At 37.2% G+C, this 26,381-nt stretch overlaps 4 protein-coding genes and 1 long non-coding RNA gene across 10 annotated transcripts; 1 reads left to right on the top strand and 4 right to left on the bottom strand.

The window, feature by feature from the left end:
• Positions 1–1,011: 1,011 nt before the first annotated feature.
• LOC106347761 (mitochondrial import inner membrane translocase subunit PAM16 like 1-like) lies at positions 1,012–2,282 on the bottom strand. Its single transcript, XM_013787356.3, has 5 exons — positions 2,174–2,282; positions 1,986–2,031; positions 1,706–1,793; positions 1,468–1,598; positions 1,012–1,356 (listed from the first exon to the last, which is right to left on the bottom strand). Exons 2-5 carry the CDS (start codon positions 1,986–1,988, stop codon positions 1,246–1,248), a joined length of 333 nt encoding a protein of 110 aa, XP_013642810.1. The 5' UTR covers positions 1,989–2,031; positions 2,174–2,282; the 3' UTR covers positions 1,012–1,245.
• On the bottom strand, positions 1,982–4,652 carry LOC106347760. Of its 2 annotated transcripts, XM_013787354.3 has the most exons (7): positions 4,388–4,652; positions 4,127–4,234; positions 3,963–4,040; positions 2,948–3,571; positions 2,604–2,863; positions 2,174–2,282; positions 1,982–2,031 (listed from the first exon to the last, which is right to left on the bottom strand). In XM_013787354.3, the coding sequence occupies exons 1-6, from the start codon at positions 4,562–4,564 to the stop codon at positions 2,255–2,257; spliced, it is 1,275 nt and encodes a 424-aa protein (XP_013642808.2). In that variant the 5' UTR covers positions 4,565–4,652; the 3' UTR covers positions 1,982–2,031; positions 2,174–2,254. The 2 variants fall into 2 exon arrangements, with proteins under 2 accessions (XP_013642808.2, XP_048637820.1); XM_048781863.1 differs by lacking the exons at positions 1,982–2,031; positions 2,174–2,282 and having other exon boundaries at positions 2,459–2,863.
• A 5,741-nt stretch (positions 4,653–10,393) lies between these two features.
• On the bottom strand, positions 10,394–13,735 carry LOC106351791 (putative transcription factor BOFH). The gene is made up of 3 exons (XM_013791531.3): positions 12,754–13,735; positions 11,595–11,995; positions 10,394–10,850 (listed from the first exon to the last, which is right to left on the bottom strand). Exons 1-3 carry the CDS (start codon positions 13,214–13,216, stop codon positions 10,461–10,463), a joined length of 1,254 nt encoding a protein of 417 aa, XP_013646985.2. The 5' UTR covers positions 13,217–13,735; the 3' UTR covers positions 10,394–10,460.
• A 3,870-nt stretch (positions 13,736–17,605) lies between these two features.
• LOC106350338 lies at positions 17,606–18,517 on the bottom strand. The gene has a single exon (XM_013790239.1). The coding sequence runs from the start codon at positions 18,515–18,517 to the stop codon at positions 17,606–17,608; it is 912 nt and encodes a 303-aa protein (XP_013645693.1).
• Positions 18,518–21,453: 2,936 nt separating this feature from the next.
• On the top strand, positions 21,454–23,837 carry LOC106347762. 5 transcript variants are annotated; one of them, XR_007340118.1, is made up of 9 exons: positions 21,454–21,932; positions 22,032–22,118; positions 22,225–22,512; positions 22,591–22,674; positions 22,857–22,905; positions 23,031–23,119; positions 23,220–23,305; positions 23,404–23,513; positions 23,595–23,837. It is a non-coding gene; the product is annotated as an uncharacterized LOC106347762 (long non-coding RNA). The 5 variants fall into 5 exon arrangements; XR_007340119.1 differs by having other exon boundaries at positions 21,624–21,932; positions 23,224–23,305; positions 23,404–23,517; XR_007340117.1 differs by having other exon boundaries at positions 21,642–21,932; positions 23,224–23,305; positions 23,432–23,513.
• Positions 23,838–26,381: the final 2,544 nt, after the last annotated feature.

Here is a 26,381-nt window from a genome sequence, read left to right as displayed (position 1 = left end):
CAATTTCAAAACATCATCCATAACTTAAAATGAGTAAAATAAGTTCATATTTTATTTGTTCGGTCGTATTAGTTTTAACCTTTGTTCTAAAAATCGGCCGTCTAGCCGCATGTGCACTACATGTCATTCTTCCATCCCGATTTATGTCAAATCGGTTTAAAAATTGGATATCCGATGTTTTCCGCTAGACCGTCTAAATGACCGTATAGCCACCTAATCTTTTTTTATTATTTTTAATTTATTTTTAATAATATTTTTATTTATTTATTTGATCTAAATTTTATAAATATCATTTATATTCATAATTTTGATGAAAATTACACTATATTAAGTTTATATATATCTTATTTGTGTGTTTTATACCGTCTTAAACATGAAAATGTATTAATGTTATACACAATTAAATATTAACATGTTTTATAATATAATAAACAATCTAAAAATTCTGTCCCGCATAATTTTCGATTAATCCATGATTTTCTCTTTAGGAACTAGACCTAATCCGACCGTCCGACTAGCGCGTTCCCAAACAGGGGTTTTAACGATGATAGACGCCGCCACAACTTTGTTAAAGCGGCCTTGACTCTCAACGACGCTGACTTATGATGAAGCCCACTTGACTTGGACTTCAAAGTCTTCCACCATTTGGCTTTGCTAGTGGAACTCTTTATCAGTTGAGTATCAATAGTATATACAGTGACATGCAACATGTACGTTCGAATCTTTTGACGAAAAACGCATGAGACCTAATAAGAATACCGCATCACCGCCGATAAAATGACTTTTTTGGATTTACGTGTACTTCATCATCAAGTTGTTGGGTAATACACAATACAAATGAAATAAAACCAAGACATAAAACAAGAAATATCTACTTTCGATCCTATTAGTCACGGTGACCACCATGTTTGGTGCTAAAATGAAGTAGACAGATTTCGAAATCTCAGGATAATCCAACTCGACAGACTTGGACTTCGACGAGCATACCTAAAAATACTAAAAAAGTCGATATAATAAGAAAAATAGGGTTGACTTCACCAACCTTACTCATATTTCAAACTTTGCGGCATTATAATTTCTCTCTTTTCAAATCTTCAAACTTTTCGGCCCAAGAACCGCTTTAGAGACGTCAAGAAAACTAACATGCATCCAAAACATATATTCATGGTTTTGCTTCTCGACATTCTATTGGTTACTACATTAGTATTTATTATTATTATTTGATCAAACGCTTGTTGTGATTCCCTAAGGTTTCTTCAGGTAAGCAGCCTCTAAGCATTCTTTAGCTCGATGAACCTTTGACTGGAGATAAAAGCTTCCGCTTTTTGCATTGCGTTCGAAAAGATTGTCGTATCTCTGCAACATAACATACAAATGATGTTAAATAACAAAAAAAAGGTTTCTTCTTTACTTGAATGATTAACAAAAAAAATGCAATGACGCCAAGAGAGAGAAAGAGAAACAAACCTTAAGAACCTCGCCCCAAGATGATTTATCGGTTACACCAAGAATCTGTCTAGCTTCGGGTTCAGTTAACCCTCTGATTCCTCTCTTAAGACTATGCATTGCTTCTTGCGCAACCCCAGATTTTGATGCATCTGAGAGACACATGTGCCCGAACAATTCGGTTACCATTAGTACAAAAAGAACCAAAACAAAAAAAGAACGAAAACTAAGAAGATTGTAATAAGAAAAAGACATATACTTGCAAGTGCCTGACGATATGCCTGAGTACAAGCCCTGATTACCGCTCCAGAGCCGTAGACTATGAAAGTCGCAAGAAGTTTCGCAGCCTGCACACAATAATTTTAGACAAAACCGTATGGTTTCTATGCTCAAACTTCACAGGCATTAGAGATTGCGTCGATTCCACACCTTTTAGCTTTTAAACATATTCGTAACCACAAGCTACTTGGTGAGTAAAACTGTTTCTAATTTTAAAAAACAAGTGTGGAACTTTGGTTGATAGTAAAGAAATTGCATACCATGGCCGATTATTGAAAACTACAGAGAGATACTTCTTTAGGTTACCTGAAATATAAACTACAGTCTTAGAATGTCTTTCTATAAGAAGAAGGAAAACATGTAGTAGTAGGATCAGAGAAAGATACAAGTTCTAGTGTCTGCAGAAAATCGATCGATCAAATTACGTTAAGCTGTTGAATTTTCTTACCGGGAATTAGGGATTTGCCGACCCAATTTATGCGATTTCGGACGGAAGCGGAGGACTTTCAGGTAGATCAAATAATTAACCCTAACCGACGCCGGAAAGTAGTTTGGGCCTACATGTATTCAATTTAAGCCCATTACTTTTGAGTCGTTATTCAGTTACATCCCCGATTTTTCAAACAATTCTTTTTGTGGCCCCATATCTTTCTATTTTTTGGTTCAAAAGGTACTTAAATTGATTCAAGTTTGTTTGTCATGCTCAACTTGATCTTCTCAAGAAACAGCAAACTACTTAAAGTGCAAGCAGTGACATAAAAACGAGTACTTGTAAAGTTTTTAAGCAATAATGAAGATATTGGACCTGAATGTTTTTCTGAGCATACTGAAGATATATTTGATGTAGTGCGTGTAAACGTGTGTTTTACTTTACTTACCTCCTCCAGGTTACTGTTCTTACAGAAGGTGACACACCAAGTGGGATCAAGGCATCAGGACGACCCGTTGGAGAGCTCAACCTTGTTTGGCTCCTAGTCATTCTTCGACTCTGCACCAATGGCTTGTGCTTCGTGCCGGCTTGTCTGATGAGCTCTTTCGGTCCCATTGGACTCTCTGGTTCTTGATGCTTTCTCCTTTTGCTCAGTAGATTCCAAAGTAGTTTCTCTTCGCTTTCTCTGCTTCCCTCAGTGCATATACGCTACATGGACAAAAAGAGTGAATTACCGCGTTGGGCTAATTATTGAGCTTTACAAAAGAAAAAAAAAATTCATTTCGAAATTACCTTTCCGTTAACAGAGTGTTCTTCTTGCTTCTTCTGACTTGAGGGTAGAAGAAACCTGGCAGAGCTTGTCATTAGCTGAACTTGATCTTCAGCCTTTTTCAGCCTTGATAAAGCCTCCATCTTTCTTTCTTCTGCAAGTCTAATCCTTTCTCTAGCGTCTTCCAGCTCTCTCCTTGTATCTGCGTTGGCTCTCTCCATCTCATTCACTACTTTCATCAGTTGCACACAAGGGCCACCCTTTACTTCAGCTGCCAAGTTCCCTACGTACTTGGACATCGGGTTACACATATTCTTTGATAAAGCCTGCATAAGATCAGTAACACCGGTATCTACAGAACCAAGCAACTCATTGATGTTATTAAATAGGATCCGAAGGAGCTTCACTGTGGCTGGAAACGTGTCATCGTTTCGGCTGTGAACCGAGCTTAGGTAATAAAGAGATTTCTGGATGAATTCTTGGAAAGAGTTTCTGCCATCGTCAAGCATCTGCACAATGTCTCCCCGATGTGAATTCACTTGTGTTTCAATTTGCCTAAGCATATGGACTAGCTGTCTCAATTGCCCCTTATGGTTGTGCACGATCTCTTTTCGGGCAGAGTCGACTTTAGCAGCATAGTTTTCTTCCTACAGCAAGTGAAATTCTGAGAAACTAAATCTACTTTGGATTATAGACAGAGAGTTATAACATTAACTTCAACTTCAAAACCAACATACGGATTATATATGGTTTGTCGAACAACTACTATAAATTACACCAAAACATAAGAACCCTAAACAATTGATTCACATTCAGTATATAGCAGAACTTGGTCAACATAAATAACAAAATCCACATGACTAGAGTATAGAAACACTACAGTTTCAAAATTAGATGGAGTGGTCTGCTGCATTCAATCTATAGCAGAATTAGACGAACTGATAAACCAGGATCAAGCTTGGCTAAACACATTATATTGCATTCAATCAAAATCAGAAGGAAACATAGTGATATGATAAGAATCTTGACGTATATTACCTTTGAACGGCGGATTTGATTGTTCAGATCATCAGATCGAGCTCCGTTTTGGGAAGTATCATCCATGTGGTGTCTTTCCTGATGAATAAAAAGTATTATCTGAAAATTTGATTCAGTAGAAGCATGATTCCACGAGAAGTTGATTGAGTAACTAACTAACTAACAGTGTTGAAGATGAAGGTGGAGTGTCTCCCTTCGCTCTCCATCTCCGACGTTTTCAAACCAACCAGCTTCATCAAAGGGATCGCCAACGACTCGAAAACTTCCCCTGCCTTTACAATTTCGAAAACCTCACTCAGATTCTACGAAACTATCTTATCTTGAATCTTCCAAACCAGAGAATACGATAACCTCTCTCAAATTCTCGAAGCCGTTTCAATCAAATCTACAAAGGAATCGAATCTATCGAGGGATGCGATTGTAACCTCGGCAAGGCCTGATGCGATCTGCGATTGGAGTTGATGGTACGCCTTTTTCACTTTCTCGTTGCGATCAACCAGCGTCGCGAGCTTATCTCGGAGATCAGGCGCCGCCGCCGCCGTGTATTTCGACGGAGAGGCGTGGAACCTCCGTGGGTATAGCACTCTTGGCGGGAGCTCCATCGTTGGATTCGAATTTCACACTCGTTCTCAGTTCTCTATTTTGACTTTGTTTTCTTCGTTCAGTTCGAATTTGAAAGAGTTTTTGTAAATATCTAATGATTGCGAACGTGTTGCAAAATCATTGGTTCATACCTTATGGGTGTACAGTTCCATGCGTCACACTGGATTCACTAGATAAAACGAGTGGGCCCAGTGCACCAGCCTCTTCGAGAATATATGTCTCAGCCCATATATTAACTCGAACAAACCCAAGCCATTTTTTACAGATCACTAAAATCTATTTTAAATTTTCGTAATGGTAGTTTCTTTCAGCCTTTAATTTCTGATCACACCCTCACATTACTTTTGTTTTTCTTTCTCGATGAAGAACTCAACACACTAATGGAGTAAGATTCTCTCCAGAGCATGACACCTCAACTTTTTAAATGTTTAAGAGACTGACATGTCAATAAATGAAAAAACTTCATCAACCAATATATTCATTTCGTTTGTACACATAAGCTAACTATTCTTTTCCGATTGAGTTTCCTCACTAATTTTTAACCCTCGTCGCTATGTTCATAGGTTTCTAACCTATTGAGTATTGAGGATATATCCAAAGGCCACACGAGTAACCTCCTCTCCAACTACAAGCCATTCAGCGGTTGGGTGTACGAAGCACAAGTGGTCGCTTTCAAAGCAGGTTTGTAGTTTTTTTTTTGTTTTTTTTTCTCTCAGGCCTTTTCAACATTTACCAAAACTCCATCATCTTGTACCTCTGATCTGTAGGGCTATGGAAGAGCTTTCTGGATGATGCAATACGTGAAGAAACCACACTTTCGATGAACAAAGGTACGGACGAAGAAGTTTTTGACTCCAAAGCGAAGTTACCAATCAGAACAACTCCGAGAGGAAAGTATACATGGGAAAAGGATGGGACTCTGGTTTCCAGCGAGAAAGTTTCAACCCTTGGTCTTCTCCTAACTTCAACACAACGGCAAACAACTCATTATACAAGAGTCACTTTGATTTAGATGCTTAATACATTGAGATTCTCTACTATGTGATCTATTTCATATGCATTGAACTCTTTTTTTTGTGAAAGCAGGTGGGTCTTCTCCTAACTTCAACACAACGGCAAACAACTCATTATACAAGAGTCACTTTGATTTAGATGCTTAATACATTGAGATTCTCTACTATGTGATCTATTTCATATGCATTGAACTTTTTTTTTTGTGAAAGCAGGTGGGGCTAACAGGAGTAAGAGGTGATAGAGTAATGAAGAAAATAAAGAAAGAAGAAAACACTTGGGGTCATTTTGGGACGAGGAGTTTGAGTTTCCGCTCACAGTACCAGAGCTGGCGTTGCTCACAGTTGAAGTTCATGCCAGAGAAGGACGACTTCTCGGGACAGACATGTTTGTCTGTGGCGAGCTGAGACAGGGTATACGTTATGTTCCTTTGTATGATCACAAAGGCGAGAGACTTGTCATGCTAAGTTACACTTCTAATGTGGTTTTCCAGTTTGTTTATAAATTAGAGCTTCTTTCTTCTTCTATTGTCGTACTTCAAAAGAGTTGTAGTAGAGAAGTTTTTTTATTGCACAAAACATATAAGATATAACGAATCAAATAACTATGATTGGATATATATATATATATATATATATATATATATATATATATTCTGAAACAATAATAAGCTAAGTTTCAAAAAAAAAACAATAGTAAGCTTCTAGATATACGAATGAGCTTTTTATATGAGTGTTGCTCATAATTTGTGATGCTGAGTTTTGCATATTTTTGACAGTTTAATAAAGATTTAAGTATTTGAACAAAAAATAAATAAATAAATAAAGATTTAAGTATCAGTCTTTTAAAAAAATAACTAAATTTTTTTGGGTCTGTAAACTCTTACAACTTTCTAAAACAAAGTTCATACACATCACATTTTTTTTTGTACACATCACATCAACGCATTAGGATTCTTCTTCTTCCTCTCCAAATCAAGCCATCATCATTTTCATTAGGTATTGATTTTGATCCTAAGATTGATTATTTGGAAAGGACGAAACAAAGCTTACTACGGATTTCATTACTATTTCAGGAAGAAATAAGCTGACTAAAATCTAGGACATAGCATGAGGTGGATTGATTTGATGGGTTAAGAAACTTCATCACTTCATAAAGGACGACGTCAATGTAGAGGCGAAAGCAGAGAATACAAAGGAGTGAGAGATGACGACGGCAGTGTAATGTTGGTTGAGATATAGCTACCCATATGAGCTCAGAAGAGTTGTATTAACAATAATCGTCTTTAGTCTCCTCAATAACTTAACTACTCAGCTCATTCTATGGTTGTTTCTGTGGTTGAAATTAGAGCAGGTCTTGTAAAAATAAATCCTTGTAGATGTGAGGTGAGAAGTAAAAATGGATAAAAGAGAAAAAATGATCTCAGAACAGCCATGAATCTTTCATTTTTTTCTTTGTATGATTGCTTACAGATTGCAAAGATAGGAACCGAAGACTGCAGCTTGAGAAAATATGCAGAAGGTGAAAGCATAAGCTGCCGTTAAAAACCTCGAGTTCCTTTTTTATTTATTAAAATCTCACAGAAACGAGCAAACCATGATCATTTTATTGGAATTTCTTTTTGTAAGATCTTGTATAAGCTTCAAATAGCCAGGTTGAAAGCACTGGAGATGAGACAAAGTTTAGAATCCAGTGATCATCAACAAGAACAACAACAGAATCACCAGACCTAGAGAAACTCAGTGATAATCAAGCATCTTGTTTGAAACATCATCGCAATTCCGTTGTATCATCAAGTTCAGCATTTTATAGAATACAAGAGGACGTTCACAAAAGTTGCAGGAATCTAACAATCTGATTCGATCATAGAGGGAGCAATCCATCTGTTAAGTGAATGAAGCATTGACTTTGCTCAAAATTATTATGTGAATCATCTTCTTTTCGAAGTGTACATTCCTAACCAGTACGAGATATGGTTATAACTTCACTACATTTTCAAGGTAACATATAGAAAGATTTACACTCTAAGACACTTTTCCTCTTTTTATCACACTCTAGGACACTTTGAGCTACCCACACACTTTACATAACAACTTGGCTTAACTCTAGTTACTTTCTAACTAATATTTCTCCCAGTTCGTTACAGATCAAGTACCAAGTTTCTTCCCCTTTTTTTCCTGGCGGGATTCATCCCTACCCCTTGATCTTACTTTATTTTCAACGCCTGAGATTTAATCTCATAGATCTAGACAAGACACCTCCCCTGCTTAGCTCCTAGACCGTTAGATCAACCTTTTGGAATCGACGGTTTAGATCATTTCCAATTGTTCCCCATCTTCCCTCATCCTCTTCTCTACGTAAAGTCAGCTCCTTCAATCCTCATTACCCTGTAAATTAACAAGATAATCTACTGCAAAATCAGCACAAAATCAGCACATTAATCCTCTTCTCACTCATTGATGAAACTGTTCTTTGCAGCGACGATATGCTAGAAGAGATGTTTAAAGCATAACATTGGGTGATTGAATCATTGCTTAAAAATGGGGTTTAATTCATCATGTAAATGGGGTTGTACTTTCTTAAAAATGGTTGTGGAACAATGTTTTAACTTAGAACATTGGGTGATTGAATCATTGCAAGAGAAGTTTAGCTTAACCACAACTTTTTGACATGCCAATGGATGAATATGAAGAGAATAATAGACTTTCACTTAATGATTTTATCTGAAAGTTTTGATTTGTTAATATTTAGTTCAAATGTGTACGTGTAGAGTTGTACGTGTGGATATCATAACTCAGTGTACATGTGAAACTTGTTTATATTGGTGTACATTATCGTACATGTGGATACTGATAGACATGTGTACATGCAGAAAATTCTTGTACATATGTACCTAAACTCTTCACCTCAAATGTGGCTTATCATGTGAGAATAAACCAACTCATCCTACCAGCTGTTAGACTTAAGTTTCATTATCCTCTTCCTCCTTATCGTCGTCAACATCTTAACTCTCATCCCCAACCATTGCATCAGTGTTCCAGACTTCTCCTTCTGAAAGTATCGATTTGTTAATATTTAGTTCATATGTGTACATTTGCTGAGTTGTACGCGTGGATATCATAATTCGGTGTATGTGGAACTTGTTTATATTGGTGTACATTGTTGTACATGTGGATAATGATAGACATGTACATGCAGAAAGTTCATACATATGTACCTAAACTTTTCACCTCCAATGTGGTTTCTCATGTGAGAATAAACCAACTCATCCTACCAGCTGTTGGACTTAAGTTTCATAATGATAGATCACCAAGATGAAAATCACATCTTTCTCAGCCTTTTGACACAAAAAAAATACAAGCTTTCATGTAAAAATCTCATTTTTCTCAGCTTTCTAATACAAAAAAGTACAACATTTCATGTATTTTTCTCAGTACACAGAACCAAAGAAATTTGCTAGACACCACATAATACACGTGTCCACATGTACAGCCAAACGCATATTCGTTCACATGTCCACATGTACAGCCAAAAGTACATTCGTTTACAAGTCCACATGTACATCTGTACAGAACCAACCCATCATGTTGTGGGAGATTCTCACCAACATAACTCAGCAGCTTCTCCTCATCGTCTCCACCTAAACACTCAAGTAAAGCGGGGATGGCTTCAAACGCCCAAAACTGAAGGGCAATTGAGAATCCCACAAAAATTTGGATTCATGCCTCAACTTGGTACAAAACAAGCCTTCAACATACACAAATATCAATTTCAAGTCATGGTTTCTTTTAACCCAAATATCTTTTAAAGCGACAATTTTGAGAGAAGAAAACTTAAACATCGGCTATCGCTTTCCCCGCCTACGTCCTCCTCGACGATGGTGATATCTCTTATAACCACCACTTTATCTTCCGGCGTCAGCCACCCACTCCGTTGTCTTCTCGCCGCTGTTCGTCGTCGGAGATAATGAAAGTATTTGGGAATTAGATAATTAGGTCTAGGGTTGGGAAAGTGAAAAAGTTACAATTTTACTTTTTTTTAACGGACACCAATTAGTTTTATTAAACAAACAACGCTTCTTCCTGAGTCCACCAATCAGAATATGGTATTTTTAAAATTTAAACCCATAAACCAAACCAACCAGAACAATTTGGTCTATTACCACAATATCCCCATCTGGTTTCACTTTATTAGGGACACACATGACTTTAGCCACAAGAATGTGTGATAGTAGCAACAAGTGTTCTATCATGTAATAAAAAATCAATATATGTCTATTTTTGAAAATCACTCTAACATATATTTACGATGTATTCTTACAAATCAACCATTAAGTTTTAACATAAGAATAAATGAGACAAACTTCACACTAGACCAAAAAACACAACCTATACATTACAAACAAAATTTCTCAATTTTTCAGAAATATCATTAAATTAAAAATAGATATAAAATATTTCAGAAAATAAAAAAATTGAAATTCCCTCACACGTGAAATTTAGTACCGATAGTCTATTGATATCTCATTTTAATCAAATTTTATTTAATATCAAAAGTTGAAAAATAAATCTATAAAATATAATACTTATAAAACTTTTATATAAAAAACTTCCACGACGTAGCGCGGGTATTACCTAGTATTTTACAAAAGGGTATTGTTAATGTTCAAAAATAAAATGTTATAGAGTGCTTCGAATTAATATCGCCAAATGTGTTCAAAATACGGTTTACACAAAATGAAGAATCTGCGTGTATCCAATTTAATTAGCCAAAACGGTTGATTAAGAAAAGAAAAAGAAGACAAATTAGCCAAGAAGGACCAAATTAAAGACTAATAATTAATTAAGATAACGAAAAAGTAAACCACAACAACTCATGAGCTAATTAAACCCCAAAGCGTCCAGACGCAGACGATCCCTCGCAGCTAATACCGCCAACCAAAGCCGCAGCCGCAGCAACCGCATTGTTCCGCTCCAAATGGCAGAGCTGACGCAGCTTAGTGGGAACATACCAAATGGAAAGACGAGGATGAGCGTTAAAAACGGCGTCTATATCCCAGCCATGACGACAAGCTATGTCCACAAGTGGCTTGTAACAAGCCTGACGCCACGACCCAACGTTCTCCCCGCGTTCTTTAAACGTTCTTCGGAGAGCGTTTGAAGCTTCTTCGTCGAGGCAGTGCAGTGCGTAACAATGAACGTAGTGTCGCATTTTTGGCTTGTTTATGTAATTTGCGCCCGATTTCTTAGCGTATCTGAACACCTGGTTCGTCACCTATTTACATATTTTTCCAGAACATAAAAAAGTCAGTACTTAATAATTCAAAACAACTTTTAAATGGGATAATATAGCATAGAAAAAGTACCAATATATAATTTAAACATTGGAGGTAAAACTTTCAGAGAGAAAAATTAGACTTTTATTGGCTTAAGTTATCTGTAAACCTCAGATTTTAATAACGTGCGTCTGTACAAGCAAATGGCACAGAGCTCATGGATTCTGTACTATGGGGAAGACTCTTTATTACCCGCTGAGTAATAGCCTGTATCTAAATATATATAGCACACAACAAATATCTTAATAAATGGTCAACAAATATATAAATGCATGCAGAAATTGAATCTTAATGCACGAGGACACCATATCGTATCTTACTATCTCATGTCGTTTTAGGTAAAAACAAAAGAACGACTGTGTCGTTTCCCTAACTCGACACGTTGTCGTACGGTGACTCTTACAAAACATTAAATTGAAATCTAACTACTGTATATTTATTCTGAGTGAAGACATAAAATCAGAACCTATATAAATCTTTGCCAGACATAGCGAAAGAAAATAAAACAAAAATAATAACGAAAAGTCTCTGAACTCATGACTTGTCAAACTTGCTTTAAAACAGCTGTCCATGATTATGGCTAGGGTCTCCCTACCAATCCGACACCAAAATGTATTTATTTTATAAAAATGATAATGTAAAAGTAAGCGTACGGCTAGGATCGGATGATAAACGAAAGATACCTTGGTAGGGCATTTTTCGCCACGATCTTTAGCAATGGTCTGGACCTGAAGAAGGAACTCGCGGCACTGTTCGTACAAGTGGAAAAGATAATCCAAACCGTTCTTTTTGCCACGTGCTACTTCCCCTGGCTCCGTTACAATAAACGGATGCTCCCTTTGTCTCTCCATCCCTGACCCACTTCCGTTAACAATATCCATCCCGTCGTCATCCTCACCTTCGTTGCCGTCGTCATCAGTTTCCACTGACGTTACAATCGCTTTCTTTCTGCGTCTCTGCTGTTGCTTTTTTATTGTCGTCTGCCCTGCTTCCCAATGACCTCCTCTTCCTCCGCAGTTGATCCCCGCCGCATCAGTGTGATCTTGGTGCTGAACCGGCTCCTCTGACAACCCTGTCCAGTCATCTATATATACTTTTGTCTCAATCGCAAACTTTATTCTATATAGATATTAAAAAGATACGTTCAGTATTTGGATTTTGCACAATATATAATTAATCCTCGTACTTCTTGCAACAAGTCTAGGGTCCGATTGATTAAGCTTTCAAGGCTTTAAAGACTTTAGAATTATTTAAAGCTTTTAAAGCCATTAATTTTACCAATCACACTTTGGCTTAACTTCTTCTCTTTTGTTCACGTTTCCTTGTTTTTTTTTTAAGCCACAATTTTTTTTTAAAGCCACAATTTGAGGCTTTAGAACATGTTTTTTTTAAAGTTACAGCCACTAAAGCAACAGTAAATTTTTTTAAAAGTAAAAGTTTTAACAGCTAAAATCCTAAACAATCGAAGCCCTAATATAAAAAGCAGACTGCAATTGCATACTCTATACAAAATAGTTCTACTATACACGTATTTGAAGTTACATTTGACAGTCAAAAAACAATAGATATCTATGTTTTAAATAAAAACAGAACAATATCTTATGTTGCCCAGAACTATATCATACAAGTATATAGTTGCTGATATTAGTAACAAATCATGCAAAGATTCATAAGCCTATATCTACCAGTCAAGTGAACATATATAGATCTATATTTGTTGACAGCCTCACATAGTTAAATAGATTAGCAATGCATGTATAAAGCGTTGGGAAATATATTTATATTATAGCTTTCAAAAAAAAATTATAGATATATTTAAATTAGATATTTACTATATCGTACCTTCTTGGGAGAGAGCATCAAGAGCAAGATGAGTGCCGGAATCCCCTGCGGCGGAGAGTAGCAAATGACGGCGTCTAGACGATTCCTCCTCTTCCTCTTCTTGCAGTCGTCTTCGTTCAGCTCTAACAGCAGCTTTGATACCGTACCGTTCACCAACAAGAAGCTCCCAACGAAAGATATGAGAGAGGCTATTCATCATATCCTCAAGCTCCTCGTCCTTCATGCCCACCAACGTGCTCGCCGTAAATCCTAGCTCTGCTATCTTCGCCGCCGTGTAAAAACGTACTCCATAAGGACCGAACAAACCCTCCAAACCACCTAGTCGCATTCCAAACGCTGCCGTCTGCGGTGTTGCCGGCGATTGCTGCTGCTGCTGCGGTGGAGGAATCGCAGTTGGTGCTTGAACCATTGCTCTAGTTGGGTTCCATCGGAATAAGCCACTCGTGAAACCTTCAGGATCCATATTCTCTCTTTTTCTCTTTCTTTACTCTTTTGAGGAGACTGCTTTACTGTAAAAAAGACCACTCGAGCAGCTTGTATATATACAACAGTAAAGAATCTAGTAATAAATACTAGGTTCTTAAAATATATTCTTATTTTATATCAACGTTTTAGCAATAAAGCGAGTATGTATATGTCTTGCTGGAAAATTGACAGTTGGGGACTAAACAAGTCAAACTTTTTCCTTTCGTCCACATTCTTTTTCTCTACTCCGACCATGACCTTTTGTCATTTTCACGTTAGATTATAAAATGATTAGTAAAACTAAAAATACTTTCTTACTGTTTAAACTGTTGTGAACAATTGGGGAAATCGTTTGTTTATTACTTGAATCAAAATGTTCTCTTATATAGAGATTACAAGGAATAGATAAATGGAAAGAGTACAAATCTTTATCCTAAATGAAATAAGAAAACTACTTAAAAATAAACATAAAGTAAAAAGGAAATCATCCTAATCTATAGTCGGCTTAATCTTTGGCCGCCTCTCTCTCCTATACGGACGCGGTCTTGGTCTTGGGCCGGACGCGGTCCGTTCTTCCTTGGTATGGTTACTAGCAATCCACATTATTCCTAACACTCCCCCTTGGATGCTATAACCATATGGGCTTGTATCATGCACGATGTTGCCACGTTAAAATTTCTCTAGGAAAACCAAAAACCCAAGATGGGAAAAATGGAAACCATAGACAAGAAAAAGAGTACAACGCATGACACTCCCCCTGATGAAGGCATCACTGAAGATCCTTCAGCCGGCGCATCCCTATCTGATGAACCAGCTTCCTGAACGTTGAGGTTGGCAGAGACTTGGTGAAGAGGTCGGCTGAGTTGTCACTGGATCGAACTTGAACTACTTGAACCTCCTTTGTCTTCTGCAAGTCGTGGGTGAAGAAGAACTTGGGCAGGATGTGCTTTGTCCTATCTCCCTTGATGTATCCTTCCTTGAGCTGAGCAATGCACGCTGCATTGTCCTCGTACATGATGGTTGGCCCTTCTTTCTCTTGTCCCATGGCCAGACCACTCTCTCTTAAGACATGGCCGGTCATGTTCCTCAACCAAACAAGCTCACGGCTTGCCTCATACATGGCTATGATCTCGGCGTGATTGGATGATGTGGCCACTAAGGTTTGCTTAGTGGAACGCCAGCATATTGGGGCTCCACTGTGTATAAACACATAACCTGTTTGAGATCTAGCCTGGTGTGGGTCGGATAAGTACCCAGCATCTGCATATCTAACCAAACTCTCTCCTGGTCGGTTGGTGTAGAACAAACCGAGATCCTTTGTTCCTTGCAGATATCTGAACAGATGTTTCACTCTGTTCCAGTGCCTTAAGGTTAGACATGAACCGAATCTAGATAATAAGCTCACGGCAAAGCTGATGTCCGGTCTAGTATGACTAGCCAAATACATTAAGGCCCCAATGGCACTTAGGTAAGGCACCTCCGGTCCGAGTGCTTCCTAGTCCGGCTTCTTAGGTCCGTATGGATCCTTCTCAAGGTCTAAGGACCTCACGACCATAGGACTCGTCAAGGGATGAGCCTGGTCCATATTGAATTGCTTGAGTATCTTTTCTGTATAAGTTTCTTGATGCACAAGGATTCCTTTCTCTACATACTCAAACTGTAATCCCAAACAAAACTTAGTTTTCCCTAAATCTTTCATCTCGAACTCTTTCTTTAAACACTCAACGGTTTGGAAAATCTCTCCAGGGGTTCTTATTATATTCAGGTCGTCCACATAAACTGACATTATCACAAAGCCCTTGTTGTCGAATTTATGTATGAATATACATGGACTTATTGGATCATTCTTATAACCCTCTTTCACTAGGTACTCGGATAACCTTTTGTACCACATTCGACCTGATTGCTTTAAACCGTATAAGGCTTTATTCAACTTAATGCAATGTTGTTCTCGAGAACCTTTCTTATCTTTGAGCTCAATACCCTCTGGAACTCTCATATGAATTTCATTATCCACTGGTCCATATAAATATGCAGTCACTACATCCATTAGGCGTAAATCTATGTTCTCTTTCACGGCCAGACTGATTAGATATCTTAATGTAGATGCATCCACCACAGGGGAGTAAGTCTCCTCATAGTTTATTCCTGGTCTTTGTGAGAATCCTTGTGCTACAAGCCGTGCTTTGTATCTCACTACTTCTCCTTTCTCGTTTCTCTTCCTTACAAAGACCCATTTGTATCCCACTGGTTTGACATCACTTGGTGTCTGGATTATAGGGCCAAAAACGCCTCTCTTTCTCAATGATTCTAACTTCACGTTTATAGCTTCTTTCCATTTGATCCAATCTGATTTTAGCATGCATTCTTGTATGGACGTGGGTTCTAGATCCTCATCTTTATCCATGATCTCAAGTGCCACCTTGTATGCAAACAAATCATCAACGTTGATATCTTTTATGTTCCATTATTTTCCAGACATTATATGGTCTATAGAGATCTCTTGGTTGTCCGACTCTTGTGTCCCGTGAAGCCCAGCGTCCCGGACCTCACTATGAGGAACGGCCAGATCATCGGGTGTGGCCGGCTTACTTGGCTCGACCGTCCTGGTCGGCTCGGCCGGTCCATCTATGTCCTGGACGGTTACCTCTCTTGGACTTCCGAGGCTGTTTGTCTTTGGAACCAATTGGTCTACCACGTTTTAAACGTTGCTTAGACTCTGTAGCTACTTGACATTGTCCCTTCTGGACGTCTAATCTTATAGGTGCATTACAAGCCGAGATGTGTGATATTGTTACTCTATTTGGGTCAGCAAATGTATCTGGCAATTGATTAGCTAGCTCTTGAAGATGTATAATCTTTTGGACTTCTATATCACAATCTTTAGTCCGAGGATCTTGCCAAGATATTGATGGTCAAAACCATTCTAAGTCTTTAATGATCAACCGGTTGTTATCTCCCCCTAAGGACGGATATGTTGACTCATCAAACTGTGAGTCTTCGTATCTGGCCTTAAACAAATCACCGTTTGTTGGCTCAAGATACTTTATAATGCTTGGGGAATCATATCCTACGTATATTCCCATCCTCCTCTGTGGTCCCATCTTAGTTCTCTGTGGTAGAGCAATTGGAACGTAGACGGCACATCCGAATGTCTTGATGTGGGACACGTCTGGCTCATGACCCGTAAGTAGTTGGGATGGTGAATATCTATGCTCACTAGATGGCCTGATGCGAATCAGTTCCACTGCATGTAAAACCGCATGTCCCCATGCTGATACCGAGAGATGAGACTTTATTAGCAATGGTCGGGCTATCAGCTGGATACGTTTAATGAAAGATTCGGCCAAGCCGTTCTGTGTATGAACATGTGCCACGGAGTGTTCTACTCTTACCCCCATGGACATACAATATTCATTAAACGCTTGGGACGTGAACTCACCAGCATTGTCTAGACGTATAGTCTTAAGAGGGAAGTCTGGAAAGTGTGCTCTCAGCCTTATCATCTGAGCAAGCAGGCGTGCAAAGGCTAGGTTCCGTGTGGATAGTAGACACACATGCGACCATCTGGTCGATGCATCAATGAGGACCATGAAGTATCTAAACATCCCACAAGGTGGGTGTATTGGTCCACATATGTCTCCTTGAATCCTTTCCAGAAAGTTTAAGTTTCTTTATTAGCCTTGGCTGGTGATGGCCTAGTTATGAGTTTCCCTTGTGAACATGCTGCACATGTGAGATTGTGTGGGATCACTCCTTTAAACGTGTGCCCTTGTGAATTCATCATCAATTTTCGCATCATTCCTGTTTCGGGATGGCCAAGCCGGTTATGCCATAAAGTGAATAGCTCGGAGGCATTGGCCTCGATCATACTGATCTTTGCATAGTATAGACCAATAGACATTGCGGGTATAGTCTCTAGGATCTTCTTATTGCCTTTGGTGATCGAAATTATATTAAGGATCTCCTTGTTTCCTTCTTCCCATGTTTCAAGATCGAAACCATTCAACCTTATATCTTTGAAACTCAATAAGCTTCTTCTAGAGCTTGGGGAATACAAGGCGGTTTTTATTTCTAGGTGAGTGCCCTTAGGCATTAACACATAGGCCTGGCAGTGACCTTCAATCAGGCTAGCCTCACCCGCAATGGTATGTACCTTTGCACTTTGCATTGTGAGATTCATGAAGTACCTTTTGTCTCTAAGTATTGTGTGACTTGTGCCACTATCCACCACAAGTATACTCATCTCATCATTCATTCTATAAATAAAATTTCTAAACTTAGAGACTTCATAAGATCTTTAAAACTTTCTTTATTATAAATGTCATTACATAAAATAAAAACACCAAATCAAAAACATAAAGCAATAAGACAAGTGATTCGAAAACTAGTCCTTGAGACAATCAGAAGTTTCAAAGTCCATTAGATCATCTTGGTTGAATTCTTTATCAGCATCATATCCATGTCTTTTGTCATCATGACCGGTTTCTTGGATCATGTTTGTCTCCGGATTCTTGTTCTTGAGGCTCTCTTGGTAGAGGTCGCACAAGTGTTTAGGAGTTCTACAGTTCTTGGCCCAATGGTTGTCCATCCCGCATCTGTGGCATACTGACTTGGACGTGTAAGATGGCTTGGATATGCCACCTCGTCCGCGGCCGTAACTGCCTCGGCCCCGGCCGTAATTGGAACCACGACCACAATTATTGTGGTTTCCTTTCCGGCCGGTCGAGTAGCTGACTCGGCCGTTCGGGTTGTCAAGCCCACGCCTCTTGTATCCACCACAGCCATTGCCGTGTGGTCTCTTGTTATCTTGGGCGTAGTAGCTCTCTTTGGGATCTTTCTTTTCAATCTCATGGGCTTCGGGTAATGGTGCTGTCCCGGCAGGTCTGGCTCCACTGTTCTTCATCAGGAGCTCATTGTTTGTCTCGGCCAAAAGTAGACACGAGATCAGATCAGTATATGTGGCAAAACCTTTTGTTCTATATTGCTCTTGCAACACTGAATTCGACTGATTGAAAGTCATGTAGGTCTTTTCAAGCATCATCATATCAGATACTTCTTCACCACAAAGCCTTAGTATTGAAACTATTTTGAACAAGGCTGAATTGTACTCATCCACGGACTTGAAGTCTAAGAACCTCAGATGCATCCAGTCGTGCCTAGCCTTTGGAAGTAACACCATCTTTTGGTGATCATATCTATGCTTTAAAGCATTCCAAAGGTCTAGTGGATTTTCAATTGTCATGTAATGATCTTTTAGACCTTCAATGAGATGATAGCGCATAAAGCTTATGGCCATGTATCTATTCTTTTCATTCTCATTGTTGTCCTCGGTGATAGTATCACCAAGTCCCTTTGACTTTAGACTGATCCTTGTATCTAGCGCCCACTGCAAGTAATTGTCTCCGGAGAGATTAAGGGCTGCGTAGTCTCTGTTTGCTATTTTCGACATCTGAGTCACGTTATCATTTAAAGTTTTAGGTTCACAATGTGATCATGTGGCCGCATGATAATAAGCAAGCTCGGCCACAACATGTCTTACGCATTCATGATATTCAAAACAATACTAATCGACCATGGTGCTATCAATCATAAGCCACACGGCCATATAGGTCTACTAATGCAAGCAACCTAAGTTCGTGTGATCTATATGCTGGTCGATCTTGTTTATAACAGGATGAATGCAATACCATGTTCGGATTCATGTAAAGCAATCTTACTTCTTTTATAATACCTAGGGTTTTTAATCTTTTAAATTCTATCAAACTTATGTTAAGGTTTCAAGGCCTTAAGTATTTGTATACTTAGTTAGATTATATCAAACAATCTAACAATCTTAAACCTCAGATCAATCAAGAAAACAAACAAGCAAGAACAATCTTAAAATCGGATTCTAGTTTCTTTAGGGTTTAGGGTTTTCGATTCCTTCATTAGGGTTTCTCATATTTCAGATTTAATCAATCAATCATTCAATTATATTCTAGTGGAATCATATATCTTTCTAGTTATAAGGTTTGTCGATTTTAATCTTGTAGTTTCTTTTAGGTTTCATCATGAACATAGTTTCCATAATTATGGATTAGGGTTTATGTTCTTTATCTAGGTTCTCAGATTATGTTTATACCTTTATTTCGTAGAGGTATAGAACCGGACCACCTGAGAATGGATGAAACTTCGAGCTGAGACGGATGGACGCTTGCTGCCTCCTATCGGGTCGCGGATGTAGTCGGACGCGAGCTGAGGACGGACGCGAGCTGTCTCGGGTGCGAGGTGTTCTCGGACGGATGCGTTCTTCTTGTGTGCGAGCTGAGGATGCGATCAAGAGCTGAGGACGTTCGGTGTTGAGGACGTCTAGGATTTAGAACGAACACGGAACGTCTAGGGTTTTAGGTTGAGTCGCCGGTTTAGGCTTTTAGGTTTCGATATAGGTCTCAGGGATTTAGAGGCTATCATGCTGATAACGTGTTGTGAACAATTGGGGAAATCGTGTGTTTATTACTTGAATCAAAGTATTCCGTTATATAGGGATTACAAGGAAGAGATAAATGGAAAGAGTACAAATCCTTATCTTAAAGGAAATAGGAAAACTACTTAAAGATAAACATGAAGTAAAAAGGAAATCATCCTAATCTATAGTCGGCTTAATCTTTGGCCGCCTCTCTCTCCTATACGGACGCGGTCTTGGTCTTGGACCGGACGCGGTCCGTTCTTCCTTGGTATGGTTACTAGCAATCCACATTATTCATAACATAAACATAATTGTTTGTTTTTTTAAACTCCTATTGTTTTTTGTTTTCCTCATCCGCTTCTCACGTTTTTATTCCTGTTACCGTTGTTGTCTCTTTGAAATTCGGATATATTGCGTATATACGTTGATATAGTTTGCATATAAACTAGAAGCAGGAGTGGTACCAAACTCTTTGCGGCAGGTGTATATAACATTAATTATATTACCTTACGGTGTCATTAACTTAACTTATATGAATTCATTATCTTATTTACAACCAGTTCTGGTATTTTTCACGAACTAATAAATTTATAACGAGACAAGAATTTTTTATGATAATAAGAAATATCAGCACCGTCTGAACGCAAGTCTTGTAAACATTAAATGAGGTTTGTTAATTTATAGCAAACGAGCAAACAAAGAGTTTTTTTGAATTGCAATAGTAGTAGATACCGAGTGTTAATTTATGAGCAACTAATTTGCATTTTAGGGAACGAAAATTCGTAAATGCAAAAGAGTAACCTCAACAAAGAGAGGGGGGTCAGAAGTGTTTCAGTCTATCTAATCCCACAAACTTGGGGTCTAATCTCTTCTACGATGACTTACGTGTTGTCATCTCCCTGCTTTATAATTACACCTATGCCCTAAAAGTAACATATATAAACCAGAAAACCTTTATTAAATTTTTTTTTTCATAACTGATAAAAACTTTAACAAAGAAAGAAAACTATAAGCTCAAACTGATAAATTACAATGCTATATATATAATCACCAAAACCGAAATTTCACCGTTAACAAAAAAGTAAACAAAATCAAAATTCATATGATTCAAAGAAAATCGATAGCTTGGGTTACATTAAAACTAGAAATAGGAGTGAACAATCCTAGTTAAGTAAGCCTTGTCAATAAACAGTAGTGAACACAAAGAATAAGAAAAAGGACAAAACAAAGCCGTTTGAAAGGAAAAAAGTAGTTAAAAATAAAGACAGAGCCGATAAGAAAACTGTGGAAGCCAATGAAGAAACGACAGGTCAAATCGGAGTTCTGAGAGTCTGCAATTTTAATGGTCAGTGTGTTTTATTTTGACTGTCTCTCTCTCACACAGCCCAGCCCTATCCTCTTCTCTCCTTCTCATCAGTCCCTCAGTTTCCTCTTACCATTACTTTGTCCTTTCTCTCATGTCCAAACTTTTTAATTTTACAATATTGTTATTATTAAAGATATATCATCATGTTCATCATTGCGACTTGCGACTTTAATACTGTTTTGCACCACTGTTATTTAACTGTTGGAGTTTTAGAATCCTGAAAAGATTGATTTATGTGTTCTAAATCCCCTAATACTACCCTATTTTTTAGGCCAATATTATATGTGTCTTAAATTCTTAACTTTTTTTTTTATAACACTGATTTATTATATAAAAAAGATTACATAAACAATCTTAAAGATTACATTACATTTATAACAAAACATATCGTTCAAATTTAACAGACATTTAATTTTCTATTCACATTGTATATGGATAAAATTTTGGCGGTGTTAAAAATCCTAGTTTTTGGGTTATAGGAAGTGAAGGTAGAATCTAATCTAACCTATACTAAAAGGTAAATAAGCTCAATGTTAAGCATGTCCAGGTCGTTTATAAAAATCAACCAATCAGGAAGCATCCATTCGCCATGTCATTCAATTTATAACTCGAGACAAAATTTACTGGGCTTAAACCATTGTAGCAACAGCCCACATCACTTCCAACTTTTGTTGTCACAATCGAGCAACGGGACTCCTCCATCACCCTCATCATTTCCATCGTGAAATTCATCGGTCTCTGGTTACGGTGTAATAATGTCCATCAGATCTAAATCATTAAATTGAGATATTGTATCGTTCTACATCCCTTTATTTCTCCATCTATCCCTAATCAAAAACCTCTGTAGAAGAATATAAAACTATGGCCCTGAAATCTGTTCAACCCTCCGCTAAGTTTCCTGTAGGTTACCAAACTTTTTCTTTTAAGCTCCTGAAGTGTGATTAATGTAAATTGCAAATGGCTAATTCAGCTTAATCTTGGCCACTCTTTGTGTGTTAGCGAGGATCCAGAAGCCACTGAGGAAGATTCGGTGGATGATGAAGTTGCAGAGATTAGAGTTGATTATCGTAGGAGCCGCTGAAGTGTGTGAGTGATGTTGATATCCCCAATTAACAAGCTTTTGTGCAGACGCTGCAGCAATCAAGAGAGTTTGTGATTTCTGATCTCTGTTTCCTCATATGTATCTGAGCAGAATGTGATTGAGTATGCTCCAGAGCAGCCCGAGTTTGAAGATGGTTTTAACGTTGAGTTCAAGCAAATCTTTGAGAAGTTTAACTTCAGGGAACCTGTCTGATTCTCTCTGTCTAAGAGACAGTTTTAGTATCATGGGGGCATTAGGTTATGATTATAAAAAGTGATTGACTCTATTGTGTTAATAAAAAAGTTTATGTCTTGCAGGTTGAAGTTTATAAGTTAAATGCAGAAGTTTTACGGTTGGAGCTGATGGTATCTTAATGGAGGCTTGTCAGAATTTGAATATGTAATGTTCCTTCTCTTTCTGGTATGACTTGCATATATCTCTGTTTCTTATTGATTTTTCTTGTGTGTGGTTGTTTAGTACACCGTAATTAAGCCATTCGGAGATCTGAGTTTTGGTAAATGGCACAGACTTATGTGATTTGTATTTCAGAATCCTGATCAGGTTTATGTTTCTTCACTCTTACAATATTGATCATCTATTTTGGTTTATGTTAAAAAAGGATCATACTTTATGAACATAAGCAATTTGTTGGCATGTGTGATTATATAGTGGTGTTGTGAGAACATAATTGGTAGTAATGTTCCTTTCATTGTTGCTTATTGATTCCTTCTGATCAATTACAGATGCTTCTTGGTCCCAATGGCTGTGTGGAAAATGGTGCCCCTTCTAAAGGTCTGTTTCCTCTCTCTCTCATTAAAAGTCTATTAAAGCAATTTAGCTGATCTTAGTCAGGGAAAGGTCTGATCTTTCGATCCTGCTTGTGTGTGTGTGTGACACCTCATTAAATCTGCTTGCAGATTTTAGTCGGTGTACTGAATCCAAACCAGCGGAACTGTCTTTGTGTAAAAACCTTAAGAATTTTTGTATTTCAGAATCCTAACATCAGGTTTATCTTTCTTCCTCTCATCTATTTTGGTTTTATGTTAAAAAAAGGATCATATACTTTATGAACATAAGCAAAACCTGTTTTTGTCCCCACTGCTAAGACAGATCAGTTAAATGGAGTCTGGTTATCCTTTCCTCTCTGCCTTGCATAACAGGAGCCTAATTCCAGCTATCTTGCAGCGTTCTGGTATTATTCTTTTTTTTTTTTTAACATAAATGTTAATGGTACTCCATTCTCCTTTTTTTTGGTTCATAATATATTTTCGTAATCATGTTGTCACACAGACCTTTATTTGGATTCACGGTTCTCTAGCTATTGCAGATTTGTCTAATCCAATATGGATGCGTTGTTCGTGTGTATTTAGCTTTTTAGTTCTTGCTGATTCCAGTTGCAGGTAGGTATGAAGTGAATGTGAGTGATTCATTCTTAATTCAAAAGCTCAGACAGCTGAACCCTTTTGATTTTTTTTTTACAGCTTCTTGGAATACAACTTGGGATTTTATTAATTAAAGTGCATCCACTACGCTTTCTCTGAGAAATACATGCTAAGGCCGAGAAGGAAAATGTGAGCTCAAGGTTTTTATTTAGTTCCCATGTTTTCTTGTCTTTTTTATATTTAGTTCTGATATTTGTGTAAGATTTGATGAAAATGTTTACATGTTTGTGGTACTGATATAAGTAGATTTTGGTTTATTAATGAAATATAAATTGAATATTATTTTTATGTAAATCTAATTTACAACAAAACATGTTTCAATGAACAGGTTCTAATAGCACATAGTCGATAATAGATATAACATTGATACATTACTATAATAGAACATACGATAACATTCAAAACAAAAGCCATCATAAGATTTGACTAACCATAGCAAGTTAAAAACAAAGCTATCATATGCTCTCTATATAATAGCGCTTAAAAAAATGCTATCATATATGGGGAACCTAAGATAGCTGGGGTAGACATAGCGGTTTCAATAACGCTAACAAAAGCATATTATAGCTGTTTTCTTATGCTAAGAAATGACATTTTTTTTATAGTGGTGCGACCACCTATTCCTCAAAGTAGTTGTTCTTTTTTTATGGTAAGTTTCAAGTTACCAACTTAGGGATGATTGATGTCAGATAATGATACCAAGAATTACTTGGGTTTGTTATCATCACTCTTATTTACCTGATTATTTGGATGTTATTTCATTCACATAATCACAATACTTTTTATCAGTTTCTTTGCAGTGCAATCATCAAAAGATAGTAAGTAAATGAGACTTGGAGAACTTTAAGCATACATTGATGCGCGAGTCAGGAGCTTTGCGTTGTTTCTCGGCATAAGAGTACCTGTCAGCCAAATTCAAAGAAGCTTACTGAGGGTAGCGTTGAGTAACTGAGAATGGAAATCTAGGATCAGGATAACACCATCTGGAAAAGAAGAAACATGGTATTTCAAAGAATACCCTCTATCTAGCCTGGTCTGTATTTTAAAACATCCAAGTGCTCTGTTTCGTGTACCCAACAAAGGGGTTTGGCTTTATCTTGAATAATCGGAACAGTGCTCCAGTCTTTCATCTTATGCGACAGGCTTGATTCCATAAGTAATTTACTTTATTTGCTGTCACTAATTTGTACAATATGCTTTGCGGTCAGCCCCTTTGCTTTAACTGGAGGAGAATATTATATCAGATCCCTCGGAGAATGTATACAGTAATGATGTATGTAGTAGTAACATTAGGCTGTTGCTTATGATCAGGGAAAAAAAAAGGTTAAATTAATATTTAATGTAACAATAAATATTATTGTATGGGTAAATGATCGTACTTCACCATAAGAGGAGCATAAGAGGTGAACGGTCACCATTGTGTGGTGAGCAACCGTGATCAGTGAATATTGTTTTGTACTTTTGTTGTATGGGTTTAGGCCTTGGGTTTTACATAGGTGATGTTGCTAATTTAAGCTGCTACCAAAATCATAAAACCTTTGCTAGAAAATGGTGTAATTGCCAACTTTGACCACGGAAATTACCCAGACAATTTGGTACACACATTTATAAGAAACACAATGTAACCAGCAAATTATGGTATGTCACGTACCGCCCCAACTTTTAAGAAGCACAAACTAACAATCAAACTATAGTATATGTGACGTACCGCCCAAGTGTATATCGTCGAAAGTCTACTGTACAATGGGCACACATATTTTCTTGGCATTGAAGACACAAAAAAGCAGCATATACAAAATTTAATGTATTTAGGTATATTTATATTAAATTTAATATTTTATTCTAAGAGACAAAAATTTGATGACTAAACGTTTTTGATCCAAACTAATCGTTAAATATCTTTTAAATATTTTATACACAACTAATTTTTTAGAGAAAATTAAAATATCTAATAAATAGAAAGTAAAATTGTTTATATTAAATAATAAAATATAATAAAATATCAGTTTGCTATAGAATATATATATATATATATATATATATATATATATATTAAGTAGGTTTTTATCCCTTTTTTATTAGATCATCTAAGAAAGTAATGTACCAAAATTTGAATCAAAAGCATATTTTTTTAAAACAACCAATATTTTAGTTAATTATCTATACAAAATTAAAAATAAGCTGGGTATATGACTTCAATCATCGTCAAGTGCATATGCCTCTGGCTACATATTAGTTTTAAGCATTGAGTTGGTGATAGTGAAAGATACTACTAAGCTACTGTGAAACATTTTCTTACTTGAGTTGGTGATAGCGAAAGATACTACTAAGCTACTGCGAAACATTTTCTTACTTCAAATAATATGAAAATGTTATAATTATATTATATATTGTTTCATATATAAGAGGTGTCTATTTGTTTGATCATGTTACGTAAATAATAGAAAGTAGAAAAGAATAATAATCTTAATAAATGAGAAGAAGAAGTAGTATACCAAATAAGAGAGATTGATGTTATTACGTTCGAAAGGGGCGTCATAAAATGATCGCAATACAATTCCTTATATAGAAGAGGTTTCGACAATTGTTACTGTGAGTTTTAAATGATATGGGCTCCATATCAACTCTCACACGAAAGTGTTGCTGACTTTCGTAACACTCCCCCTTGGAGACCAGTATCATTAATGTCTCATGTATATCATCTCTTGTTGCCTCATTAAAAACCTTTCTTGGAAAACCCAGTAGGAAAAACCATAGTAAGGCAAAAAGAGTACAACTCAGAAGCTCCCCCTCGAATAGACGATCGTTACAGGTCTTGTTGATGAC

Source organism: Brassica napus, chromosome A6 (genome assembly GCF_020379485.1).
Source record: "Brassica napus cultivar Da-Ae chromosome A6, Da-Ae, whole genome shotgun sequence".
NCBI lineage: Eukaryota > Viridiplantae > Streptophyta > Magnoliopsida > Brassicales > Brassicaceae > Brassica > Brassica napus.
This window is presented reverse-complemented; position numbering and strand designations above follow the sequence as displayed.

Excerpts from the sequence above, each read along its gene's own strand:
- LOC106350338 (XM_013790239.1), bottom strand. The coding sequence starts at position 18,517 with ATGGCCATAAGCTTTATGCGCTATCATCTCATTGAAGGTCTAAAAGAT.
- LOC106347761 (XM_013787356.3), bottom strand. Across the intron at positions 1,599-1,705 it reads ATATCGTCAGGCACTTGCAA|ATGCATCAAAATCTGGGGTT; the intron begins GTATATGTCTTT and ends TGTGTCTCTCAG. Across the intron at positions 1,357-1,467 it reads CTTGGGGCGAGGTTCTTAAG|AGATACGACAATCTTTTCGA; the intron begins GTTTGTTTCTCT and ends GTTATGTTGCAG.
- LOC106347760 (XM_013787354.3), bottom strand. The coding sequence starts at position 4,564 with ATGGAGCTCCCGCCAAGAGTGCTATACCCACGGAGGTTCCACGCCTCT. Across the intron at positions 2,864-2,947 it reads AACACTCTGTTAACGGAAAG|CGTATATGCACTGAGGGAAG; the intron begins GTAATTTCGAAA and ends TTGTCCATGTAG. Across the intron at positions 2,283-2,603 it reads AGAACAGTAACCTGGAGGAG|GCCCAAACTACTTTCCGGCG; the intron begins GTAAGTAAAGTA and ends GAATACATGTAG.
- LOC106351791 (XM_013791531.3), bottom strand. The coding sequence starts at position 13,216 with ATGGATCCTGAAGGTTTCACGAGTGGCTTATTCCGATGGAACCCAACT. Across the intron at positions 11,996-12,753 it reads TGATGCTCTCTCCCAAGAAG|ATGACTGGACAGGGTTGTCA; the intron begins GTACGATATAGT and ends AAGTATATATAG. Across the intron at positions 10,851-11,594 it reads GCGAAAAATGCCCTACCAAG|GTGACGAACCAGGTGTTCAG; the intron begins GTATCTTTCGTT and ends ATATGTAAATAG.